Source organism: Moschus berezovskii, chromosome 4, assembly GCF_049115385.1.
Source record: "Moschus berezovskii isolate FMDL1 chromosome 4, NW_MosBer_1.0, whole genome shotgun sequence".
Taxonomy (NCBI): Eukaryota; Metazoa; Chordata; class Mammalia; order Artiodactyla; family Moschidae; genus Moschus; species Moschus berezovskii.
The window spans coordinates 79,503,362-79,516,163 of NC_142463.1; the positions used below are offsets into that span (position 1 = coordinate 79,503,362).

At 44.6% G+C, this 12,802-nt stretch overlaps 1 protein-coding gene across 1 annotated transcript; it reads left to right on the forward strand.

The window, feature by feature from the left end:
• Positions 1-6,415: 6,415 nt before the first annotated feature.
• On the forward strand, positions 6,416-10,407 carry GPR88 (G protein-coupled receptor 88). Its single transcript, XM_088835519.1, has one exon. The coding sequence runs from the start codon at positions 7,265-7,267 to the stop codon at positions 8,414-8,416; it is 1,152 nt and encodes a 383-aa protein (XP_088691645.1). The 5' UTR covers positions 6,416-7,264; the 3' UTR covers positions 8,417-10,407.
• The last annotated feature ends 2,395 nt before the right edge of the window (positions 10,408-12,802 follow it).

A 12,802-nucleotide genomic window follows, 5' to 3' on the forward strand; every position in this document is an offset into this window, starting at 1 on the left:
GCAAGCTCTCCAAGTTGTCACATTTCAGTGGCATGGAACAATTTATAAATCTGAGAATTCTAGATTTGAGCCTAGCTTTTCAGTATATTTGTCAAGATAGGAGAATAGAACATATTTTATTTAATGGTTTGATAGTTTGATTTATGATTTTAAAATATTTAGACATGTGGCCTACGGACTTCTATCTGGACTCCTTGGCCTGCAAATTTAAGCCCAAGCCTGGTTACCGTGTTGGCCTGGCATGAAGACTAAATAAAAGAAGACATGAAAAAATACTCAAAACAATGGTACATGTGGTATGTGTGCATCATTAGCAGTGGTGATACTTAACAATTCTCTTGGGCTCCCGGCGGCGCAGACGCGAGAGACGCCCGGCTCCCGGCGGCGCAGACGCGAGAGACGCCCGGCTCCCGGCGGAACCGACCACGTGCAGAATCGTGGCTGAGAGGAGCTGCCCCGCACTCAGGGTTAGGGCGGTGGCCGAGAGGAGCTGTACCACGTCCAGGAGGCGGTGGCTGCTTGGGCACCGGAGGGCCGAGAGGAGCTGATCCACATTCAAAGCAGGAGGGGCGGCCTTGAGGAGATACCCCTCGTCCAAGGTAAGGTACAGCGGCTGCGCCTTGCTGGAGCAGCTGGGAAGAGGTACTCCACGATCAAGTGGAATATAAGAATCCAGTGTTCTGGGGAGGAAGGAACAAGATGGCGGAGGGATAAGACGGCGAGACCACTTTCTTCCCCACAAATTCATCAAAAGAACATTTGAATGCGGAGTAAAGTCCACAAAACAACTTCTGAATACTGGCAGAGGACATCAGGCTCCCAGAAAAGCAGCCATTGTCTTCTAAAGGAAAGAGAAGAAATCAAGCTCCACCCACCAGAACACTGACACATGCCTCCCTAACCAGGGAACCCGGACAAGTCACCCGTCCAACCCCACACACAGCGAAGAAACTACATAAAAAAGAGAACTCCACAGACTGCAAGAAGAGGGAAAGGCCACCCCAAGCAAAGCAATATAAGCAAGATGAAGAGGCAGAGAAATACCCAGCAAGTAAAGGAACAAGATAATTGCCCACCAACACAAACAAAAGAAGAAGATATAGGGAATCTACCTGATAAAGAATTTCAAATTTTGATGGTGAAAATGATTCAAAATCTTGAAAGCAAAATGGAGCTACAGATAAATAACCTGGAGAAAAGGATTGAGAAGATGGAAGAAAGATTTAATAAGGACTTAGAAGAAATAAAAAAGAGTCAATATACAATGAATAATGCAATAGATGAGATCAGAAACACTCTGGAGGGAACAAACAATAGAATAACAGAGGCAGAAGACAGGATTAGCGAACTAGAAGATAAAATTGTAGAAATAAATGAAACAGAGAGGAAAAAAGAAAAACGAATTAAAAGAAATGAGGACAATATTAGAGACCTCTGGGACAATGTTAAACGCTCCAACATTCGAATCATAGGAGTCCCAGAAGAAGAAGACAAAAAGAAAGACCATGAGAGAATACTTGAGGAGATAATAGTTGAAAACTTCCCTAAAATAGGGAAAGAAATAATCACCCAAGTCCAAGAAACCCAGAGAGTCCCCAACAGGATAAACCCAAGGCGAAATACTCCAAGACACATATTAATCAAATTAACAAAGATCAAACACAAAGAACAAATATTAAAAGCAGCAAGGGAAAAGCAGCAAATAACACATAAGGGGATTCCCATAAGGATAACAGCTGATCTTTCAACAGAAACTCTTCAGGCCAGAAGGGAGTGGCAAGACATACTTAGAGTGATGAAAGAAAATACCCTACAGCCCAGATTATTATACCCAGCAAGGATCTCATTCAAATATGAAGGAGAAATCAAAAGCTTTACAGACAAGCAAAAGCTGAGGGAATTCAGCATCACCAAACCAGCTCTCCAACAAATGCTAAAGGATCTTCTATAGACAGGAAACACAGAAAGAGTGTATAAACTTGAACCCAAAGTAATAAAGAAAATGGCTACGGGATCGTACTTATCAATAATTACCTTAAACGTAAATGGGTTGAAATTTTCAAAAAGGCTAGGAAACAATTCTCATAGCCATCAATAGTTCAGTGTTGAGTTCATGAATAGTTTTTAAAGTTTGGGACAAACTGTAGTATTTGCTATTTGAAGTACTATTTGTAATTGGCATATTACGATGTAATATTGGTCTTCATTTCCAACTTAAAACGCCTAAAAATGCCTAACAGGTTTTTAGATTTGTGAATTTTAGTTGAAATGTATTTTACGATGTTACTAAACCTGCAGAAATATTGAAATATTTCAGAGAACTTATTCACTGTACATTTAATTTATTTTATTTATAAAAGTTATGAACTGTAGAAAGTTTTACTTGTTGGGTCAAATGCTTGTTGCTTCAAATGCTTGTTGCATTTGAAGTGCTAGTTACAAGAAAATCAAATACCTTCAATGTATAAATGCTATTAAGTTTTTAAAGGTCTCTGGAGTATAAGTAAGTTTGTTTAAAGAAATTTAGTCTATTCAACCTGAATCAGCTCTGTCAAACATTAATTAAAAGCCTCATTTTAAAAAAATAAATAAGTAAATAATGGTGGTGGGAGGGAGGGTTGGGAAGCTGGCTGGAGGTGGAGGTGGTGAAGTTTATAAATCTAATTAAAAATGAAGTTGCATTTCCATTTTCCAAATCCACCCATCCACCAGCGTACTGTGTCACTAGACATTATGTACGATTTTACTTGGCGACAGAAACCATTACATTTAAAAATTCATTACAGCAGGGTGAGTTAGACACATGATGGATGCAGCTTTAATTCTGCCATATATTATTACAGTTAAAATGTAAATGATGAAAAATATTTTGTGCTTATCAGCATTTATGTGGAAATGTGTTTTACAGTGATATATGATGTTATATTTCTATTATTGTGATGAAAAAAAAAGCAATACAAAAAGACGAAGTGTTTATTAAAACATGAAAAAAAAAAATAAATGGTTTTGCAGCACTGAAGAGATTATAGAAAGTAAATAAGCTAGATCAGACCTGTTTTATGTAGTAATTTTATAGTTTAATTATTTCAGTTGTAAAATATTGTTATACTGTTAATTAGTTCTGATTGTTTATATTAAACTATTGTAATGCAAAAAAATAAATAAATAAATAAAATTAAAACAAGAAAAAAAAAAAACAATTCTCTTGAGGGCAACATGGACCTAGTGAAAGACTTAAAGCAGAATATGACATTTGCTTACTATTTTTTTTTTCTACAAATATTGACTAAGGGTCTACTCTGTGCCTGGCATTGTTCTGGGAGCTGCCAATAATAGTGGTGAAAAAAACAAAGCTCCTATTTCCAATGAATATATATTAGACTGGGGGAGGGGTAAACAGATAAAAATAACTATTTTATCTTTAAGATTCAAGTGATGGGTTTTGGTTTTAGAAAGATCAGACTGGCTGGAGGGAGGTAAGATTGCACTTAGAGTCAGGAGCTTGTCGGGATAATTCAAAGAGGAGATGGGTTTCCCAGGTGGCTCAGCAGTAAAGAATCCAGCTGCCAGTGCAGGAGATGCAAGAGACTTGGGTTCGATCCCTGGATCTGGAAGATCTCCTGGAGAAGGAAATGCCAACTCACTCCAGTATTCTTGTCTGGAAAATTCCATGGACAGAGGAGCCTGGTGAGGTCCATGGGGTCTCAAAGAGCTGGACATGACTGAGCACACATACACACAAAAAAGAGATGATGGTTGTCTGATGCCAGGTAGTAGAAGAGTGAATAGAGATCAGTGAAAAGAGTAAAAAGAGATTAACCTAGTAGAATGATGGCACCTGGTGATTAATGGATACTGGGAGTAAGATTGAAAACAGGAATCAAGGGTGATAGCTACGATTCTGAGGTACTGGGATACTGGTGATGCTGGTCACTGAGATTTAGATAGAACACAGGAGAAGAAACCAATTTGGAGAGGAGGAGGGGATCAGTTTTGGAGATTTGGGGTTTCAGATGCCCATAGAGCACCGTCGTGGGGATGTCTGTAGGCAGTTTTATATCTGGGCAGATCTTTAGCCAGTTAGAAAGTATCTCAGTGGTGATAGCCAAAAGCAGCGTGGCGCAAGGCATTCAGTGGGAATGTAGAGGCAGAAGTAGTGAGGAAGTAGAAGCAGAAAGACAGCAGCTTTGTCAGGAGTGTGAGCTGTGTAGGCACCCCACCAGGCTCCTCTGTCTAAGGGATTTTCTAGGGAAGAATACTGGAGCGGCTTACCATTTCCTTCTCCAGGGGATCTTCCAGACCCAGGGATCAAACCTGGGTCTCCTGCACTTCAGGCAGATTCTTTACCAACTGAGCTACCAGGGAAGACCTACTTGTAATGAAATGGACATTTTTGTAAGGCCAATGGAAAGCAAGCGGTGGAGGGTAGACTGGAGATTCACCAGACGGGGTAGTTCGCAGAGCAAGTTGCTGCAGGGGTGGGAGGAGAGAGATTCTAATGAAAACTATTGAGTGTTTCACCATGGAGAAAAACAAACGAAATCATTTATATATTCATTTATGGGCTTCCCTGGTGGCTCAGTGGTTAAGAATCTATTTGCCAATGCAGGAGATGAGGGTTCGATCCCTGGGTTGCGAAGATCTCCTGGAGAAGGAAATGGCAACCCATTCCAGTATTCTAGCCTGGGAACTCCCATGGACAAAGGAGCCTGGTGGGCTACAGTCCATGGGGTCACAAAAACGTCAGATGTGACTTAGTAACTAAACAACAACACTCATCCATTTGTTGATTGATTAACAAGTATATTCATTCTAACTGAATACTGTTCTGATGCTGGAAATAAGATAGAAAAAAACTCCCACCCTATATCATGTAAGTTCAGTAGCTTAAAACAAAAACAAACCCCCAAGCAAAAACTGGGCCCCTGCCAGGCCAGGGCTAAGTAGGCAGGGTCTTGGCAGAAGTGCATGTGATTGCAATACATCTGAGTCCCCCAGCAGAGATTTCAGTCACTCCCATGTAAGGCAGCAACAACTGGGACCAAGAACCTGGACTCTGAATCCCCCTGACATGAGAGGAAATTTTTATTTCAACAAGTTTTAACTATGAATGATTAGAGGGCTCTCTTGCAAGCTCATTGCCCTTGCTGTACTGAAAGCCTTAAGACAAATAACAACAGATAAAAGACACTGGCAAAAAATACCCCAACTCAACTAATTCCGTTTAGATATCATCTAAATGGACTAAATTCATTAGGTCCTGCTTAATCCTACCCCCATATTAATGGGGTTAATAGTTAGTAGACTATAGTTAATAGACAATTAACTATTAATGAGTTAGTAGTCATTAACAATTTTTGAAGGACAGACAGGGAAGCAGAGGGGCATTTTGTGCTTCATCCTGAAAAGGCACCCTGAGGAATAGACTGGAAAAAACTCCTGCCACGTGACCTGAGACTACGTTACATGTTAGACAGAGTAGGCATATTTCAAGTGTCAGAGGAGGGTGGAGATATGTCAAATTTATGCAAGGGCATTCAGAGAAAGTTCAAACAGAAAGGGCCTTGGAAGTCACCGGGCGAAATGCCTTATTTGACGAGATGAAAACAGTCCATCACAAGGCCATTTGGTAGATGTCCAGCTTAGAACCAAGTGTCCTGAAAACCCACCTAGCACTTTTTTCTATTAGGCCATGTTTCCAAGTTAAATTTTCAAATAAATGACTTTCCAAGTGAAAAATGATTTCTGGAGGGTGATAACTTTTATGAAAAATTTCGCTTGTGGAAGATTCCAACATCAGACTGCAAATCTCTGTCTAAGACCACAGGATCAAATATTCTGCGGTAAAAACAGATCACTCTGTTCTTTATAGTATGGCTCATTCAAGCCCCTTGGTTTCCCCCAGAAATCCACAGGTATGTAACCTTCTGACCATTTCATTTTTACCCTCTATTTCATTACTGAAACAGAAGCCACACTCTAGAAAGGAGTTTGGTGATGAGAAAGAAAACTGAAATTTTGATTGCAATTAAGACTTGAAGATTTTCTGTATATTACAACCCATATTCCACCTTACCAAAGAAAAAGTGAATTTCAATTAGGACATAGAGTAATTCTCTCTGAAAATGTGGGATGGAAAGATCAGCCCTGGGTCTTAGAAGTATATTTATCTCTCAGAAAAATCTCATCCCCAGGATGCATCAGACTAAGATGAAATACACTGGGGGTATATTCCATTTTATTCTAGCATTGATGGAAGGGGGGAAAAAAAGGAAAGGAAAATGAAGCAAGGTGAAAAATAGGGCGATTGAGAGATAGAAAAGACAGAGAAACTTGTTAATTACAGGACTTTCTGAGCAAGATATTTTTCTTCCCTTTCACAAGTTAGAAGCTATTGAATAATTCATACCAGCATGGAAAGGCTGCCTTTTCCCTGGGTGATGTATAACTGAGCAGGAGAGAGCTTCGAGTGGGTTCACCGCATCAGCCACCACTCTAGCTTCTGAGCACGGGGGTGCTCTCCTCTTGAGCTCAGCTTCTGCATTTGCAGCCAAGCACACTTACTGCTCCTGCCTGCCTACCTGCCACCCGCCCCGGCTTGCAGCCTGCCACTTTACTTTCTCCAGCCCTGCTGCCAGCTGAGGAGTCTCCCTGCAGCTGCTGGCTTCTGCCTAGGGCCATGTGTGGATGCTGCACTGGGAAGGAGGCACTTGCTCCTGGCGCTGATCCCAGCTGAGTTTCTCCTGTTGATTGCAGGACTACAGATGCTGCCGCTGAGGAGGTATTCGTTGGCTTCCCTCCCTCTGCTACCCGCCAGCTAAGGACCAGCCAAAAAGTAAGATACCCCAAACCCCTTGCCCTCTGGCATTTCCCCCAGGTGACATATCTCTGTTTTCTCCTAGCAACTAGGGGCTCCATCTGCCAGTCCCACGTGTGTATTTGTGTGTGTATTTAGGGGGAGAAGGGGCGATTGAGGGACAGGGATTGTATTGTTCTGTCCCAAGTCTTCCCTGGTGCCTGCTGAGTGCAAAGAGGCCTTTCTCCGGCACTGGAGACGTTTTCGAGGCAGGCACTTGTCATTTGCCACCCCCGTTCTCCTCGAGCTCCCTCTACCCCCTTCCCCAGCCCATTATCCTGCCACAGACTTTTGCGTCGGTGGCAGAGGGCTGAAGGGAGGTCTCTGCCCTCCCTGCAGGAGGGCATCAGGATGGGCCGCGCTGCGAGAAGCCGACGCTAGCCAGCGAGGTGTGAAGAGTTGGCCAGAATGACCAACTCTTCCACGTCCACCTCCTCCACCACCGGGGGATCGCTGCTGCTGCTCTGCGAGGAAGAGGAGTCGTGGGCGGGCCGACGCATCCCCGTGTCCCTCCTGTACTCGGGCCTGGCCATCGGGGGCACGCTGGCCAACGGCATGGTCATCTATCTCGTGTCGTCCTTCCGAAAGCTTCAGACGACCAGCAACGCCTTCATCGTGAACGGTTGCGCCGCCGACCTCAGCGTCTGCGCCCTCTGGATGCCGCAGGAGGCGGTGCTCGGGCTCCTGCCCGCGGGCTCCGCGGAGCCCCCCGGGGATTGGGACGGCGCCGGGGGCAGCTACCGCCTGCTGCGGGGCGGGCTGCTGGGCCTCGGGCTCACCGTGTCCCTCTTGTCCCACTGCCTGGTGGCCCTGAACCGCTACCTGCTCATCACCCGGGCGCCCGCCACCTACCAGGCGCTGTACCAGCGGCGCCACACGGCGGGCATGCTGGCGCTGTCCTGGGCGCTAGCCCTGGGCCTCGTGCTGCTGCTCCCGCCCTGGGCGCCGCGTCCGGGCGCCGCGCCCCCGCGCGTCCACTACCCGGCGCTGCTGGCCGCCGGGGCGCTGCTGGCGCAGACGGCGCTGCTGCTGCACTGCTACCTGGGCATCGTGCGCCGCGTGCGCGTCAGCGTCAAGCGGGTCAGCGTCCTCAACTTCCACCTGCTGCACCAGCTGCCGGGCTGCGCGGCGGCCGCCGCCGCCTTCCCGGGCGCCCCGCACGCGCCGGGCCCGGGAGGCGCCCAGCTGCCGGCGCAGGCGCAGCCCCTGCCCGCGGCGTTGCACCCGCGGCGGGCGCAGCGGCGTCTCAGCGGCCTGTCGGTGCTGCTGCTCTGCTGCGTCTTCCTGCTGGCCACGCAGCCGCTGGTGTGGGTGAGCCTGGCCAGCGGCTTCTCGCTGCCCGTGCCCTGGGGGGTGCAGGCGGCCAGCTGGCTCCTGTGCTGCGCCCTGTCCGCGCTCAACCCGCTGCTCTACACGTGGAGGAACGAAGAGTTCCGCCGCTCGGTGCGCTCGGTCCTGCCTGGCGTCGGCGACGCGGCGGCCGCCGCTGCCGCCGCCACGGCCGTGCCCGCGGTGTCCCAAGCTCAGCTGGGCACTCGCGCCGCCGGCCAGCACTGGTGACCCGGGCAGGGCGCGCGGGGAGCGGAGGTGCCCGCCTGCCAACGGCCTTGGTCACCGCCGCCTCCTGCCCTTGGAAAGTATCCCCAGCCTGAACGAAGACTCCTGCGGGCGAAGCTCAATAATAAATCGGTGCGAAGATTTCGCCTTCGACCCCAGTGGGATACCTGAACCGAGGTTTCAGTGTACATGTGGGCCGCGAAGTCATTTTTGACGGCCACCTGATTTTTACCCTTTGTTTCCGTGTTTTAAGGAAATCCTAAAGTCAGAACACCGGAAACTTCAGGAACTTGTACATTGACTTTTCGAAAGAATCGGTTAATTTCTTTTAACAGTTTTGGAAATACAGCTTTGTTACCTTGATTACCATTCCCACCTTCATCGTCTTATGATGTATATAAAGCGCCTTGAGTGTGCATAAGCCAAAGGGAATAATATTGATGAGGGAAAAAATGTTTATAAAGCATTTTAGAAAGTAACCTATCTTTAATGATGCTTCGGTTACAATTTAGCCTTTTCGTATTGACCTGAAGAATGAAGCCACAGATATGCACACCAGTAAGTTGCCATTAAAACCTCAGGCCCTTTGTTCTTAAAAGGGTTTTTATAAAGTAAAATCATTCCCGGATGAGACAGAATCTTAGCCAGTGAGGAGGGAAACTCTCATATTTATTATTTTACATTCCCCTTTGCACTTCTAAGACTGAAAATTGACATTAAGTGTTAAAGTGACAGGTTTCCATTATGTTGATCGATAGTCTGAGCCAGCTATAGAATGTTGAAGAAAAATAAGGGCGCTATCTATTTTAGGTACCAGTGTCAGGTTTTCTATGGCATGCACATTTGTTGTTACCCTCATTTTGTCATCAATTTACCTGCCTTGTGAGTGTGATCGCGGCTGTGAACTTTCTGTACTATAATGGTTGCTAAGGAGAATAAGTCCTTCTGTTTTCTCTCTAACATTTAAAATATCTCAATGCACATGATTTAATTAAACAGGAATAACACCATGATTGCATAGCTAATATTAACTTCTATTGCATGCTCCTAGATGCTAGAACTTACTGAGCATGTGGTATACTAAAGCAATACCCATTGGACAAGGACATTGTACTTCTTCCAGACACCAGAAGAAGCAGCCATCAATTATATGAAAAGAGACATAGAGACACCTCTGGCTATCAAGAATTCTTGTCTTGACCCAATTTATGAGAAAACTCTCAGGTGGGACTTTATCTTGCAAATGAACTACTCTGCAAAGCCACCTGTGCTTTTTTAGGGTTTAGACAAGCTACACATTAGAAAGTAACAATTTTTTAATGTAGTTTATATGTATTACCATGACACTTAACATTGATATCGTATATGTTAAAGAAGATATAATGAACTCAGTTATAAAAAGGAACAGTTCAAGTGGGAATCTGTTCTAAAATGTATAATTTTAGGCTTGCCATTTTCATCTCTTTTAGTAAATTTATTTAGGGATGTTCAATATTTGAAATGCAAAGCTGTGAAATCACTATAAAATTAAAATGAGAGAAAAGTAGTAAAATAATCAGTTACCAGCAATTCTCACTGCTGCTCACTACATCCAATCTGGGGCTGAACAGCCTTAACTGTGTAATTCAGGAACCAAACTGTTGGCCTCCTGGACCTTTGTAAGCCAGGAGAGTGGGAACACTTGTACATTTGAATAATTATGGGAGTGGCAGGAAACGTTGACATGTTTGCAGAAAAACAAACAGATGTGTTCAACACCAGTAGTCAGCAGTCATTTTATTAATCTAATCCCTTTGTGCATGCACCATTTCTCTCTTACTAAGGTTTCATCTGCTCCCATTTTTCTTGATTTAAATACTTAATTAAAGTTCAGACAACTATTCCTCTGTCTGTTTTTTTCTTCTGTCTCTGGTCTTCTTGAATGTCTCTTTGAGAACACTGTAACAGATAACACTGTATCCCAAAACTCTGGTGATAAAAGCGACTTCTTTGTTCTGGTTTTGTTTGATTCTACATTTAGTTTCTAAATTTATTTCTATCTTTTATAACTAAATAGGATACATATGTCAGCATTGAAAAGAAATAGGTATAATTTCCTTTCTGTAAGTGTAACTGATTTGGGGGAAAGGCTGCAACAACAGAGAACTGAATTTTACTTTTTTGTGGGGAGGGAACTGGGGGGACATGTGACTAAGTTCCTTATCAAAAGGTCTTCTTTTAATTAGGCCTTTATCCTTGTTTCTCATGGTGGATGCTACAAACGATTTTCCCCGCTATTCCTGCAAACGGTTGCCAAACACGTTAACTTAGCTTTTCAAGTATCCAATATCTTGCAGTGTTTCTGGCTAACATATAACCACCTTTGCTGGCTCAGTGCCATGTGGGAGACCTACTTCAGGTTGTATTTACTGGTAATTAACTCCACAGGACTGATTCACTTTTAATTTAGAAGTAGAAATGATGTGTCTAAAAATGCCTTACTCAGGCAAGAGCTGGGAGTTGGAGTTACTGCTTTTACAAATTAAGTTAATGAAGATTGTGTTCCTGTTTAAATGAAACTACATATTATCCACTCAGGAGTGAAAAGTCCTAATTGCTGTTGTGGGCTGTCCTGCTTCGCTTTTTCTACTTTTTTTCTTTAGGTATATGCCTATTAAGACATATAGCACACTCCCCACCCACCCATCCTCACACTTTGATGGCTAAATTCTAGGATGTAATATATTATTCCTAGTGCTTTCCTGCTTCCAAAATGAAATATGTGCTTAAACAATAATTCTGTTTTGTACAGAGGCATCCACGGGTGTTTTTATTAATTTTTTTTTTTAATGCTATAGGGCTTTAACTCTCTGATAGAGAAAACCCTTGAAAAGATCTGCTCAACAAAGAAACATGGGTCTGCTCTGGCCTCCTGGTTCAGTGCAAATCTGTTCTTCTGATGACAGCTGAATTGGCCAGCTTCATTGTTTCCCATGTGACCTTTATTCCATTCTCCCAGGGACTCAGACACTGCTCATCTGGCTCGATGGCAGTCCAGGGAGCTGACCTCACAAAAGGCATCAGTGGCATAAACTTAAATTTAAGAACGCTGAGAAAAATTGTAGATGTCCCTCACTTTCAAAACCCTCCCCTTAATGTTTCTGATGTGTTGGGACCCTTTCTTTCTGCCTCTCCTCTCCTAATCAGTATGTTGAGTGAGGGGACTCCCTGTGTGGACTCAGCCCAGGTCCTATCTCTGCACACCTCCGCCTCTCAAGCAGCCATCTTGCCCAACTCCAGGAACTATGACACACTTACAGGGGGTAGAGCAGAAGGGACCTCAAGCCATTTAGAAAGGGAATTCTGGGGGTCTGGGTACCAGGGCAAGGCACAGGCTCTGCCTGGGGGGGGTGGGCACATTTCCTTGGCTTCCCTTTCTATGTGGTAAAGGAATTAGCCGGAGGAGGGTGGGAGCAGGTTCTTTAAAGCACAGGACCCAGATTGGGACCCTCAGTATCTCTAACCTAAGGCAATGCTGCTTTCATATACTTCCTCCCCGGGTATCCTTTCCTAGCTCCTCCCACCTTAAACAGGTGCAGCATACACAGTTTCTCCAGGTACTTAATCACATCAAGCCTATTGCTGTCAGTGGGGAGGGAGTGGGAAGGATATCAAAGAAACCAGGGAGGCCAGACGTTGGTGGTTATTGAAAGGGCATGATGGGTAACTGGGATGTTTTGTACAGTTTTCTCTTTACTGTGTGTATCTTTGAAATTTTTCATAACGAAAAGTTTAAAGAAAAGTGAAGCCAAGGAAGAAGGAAGGAAGAAAGAAAAAAAGTAAAGAAAGAACAATAATTAAGGTACCTAAGGTTATGTGGTCGCTTAAGAGGAGGGGCTGGGATTCAAAGTTTTGTCCGAATCTGGAGCATGAGAGAGCTTGAGAGCATGACAGCACATAACTACTGTGCTGTCAGACCCCCTCCATGATATGTTGCTGTTGTTCAGTCACCCAGTTGCGTCTGACTCTTTTCGATCCCATGGACTGCAGTACATCAGGCCTTTCTGTCCCTCACTATCTCCTGAAGTTCACCCAAGTTCACGTACATTGCATCAGTGATTCCAGGATGTGACCATTCTCTAATTTCCCCACTCTCTCTCTCTCTCCTACTTATACCTGTCACTGTGGCCTACTTGTTCTCTGCACTGCCTTCTAAAAATGGCCCATGTTTTGTGTCTGTAACTTGTTCATTCAAGGACCTTGCTAGTGTCCCCTCATATCTCATCACTTACCCAACCCTCATCCTTCCTTCCTGGAAGGTTCCTTTTATTTCTCCCCCTCATTAGAGCTCCTCTAGTCATAATCTCTGCCCCTACAGACCTCCCACACCTCTCGGATCTTACCACATAC

Coding starts and splice junctions, on each gene's coding strand:
- GPR88 (XM_088835519.1), top strand. CDS start 7,265: ATGACCAACTCTTCCACGTCCACCTCCTCCACCACCGGGGGATCGCTG.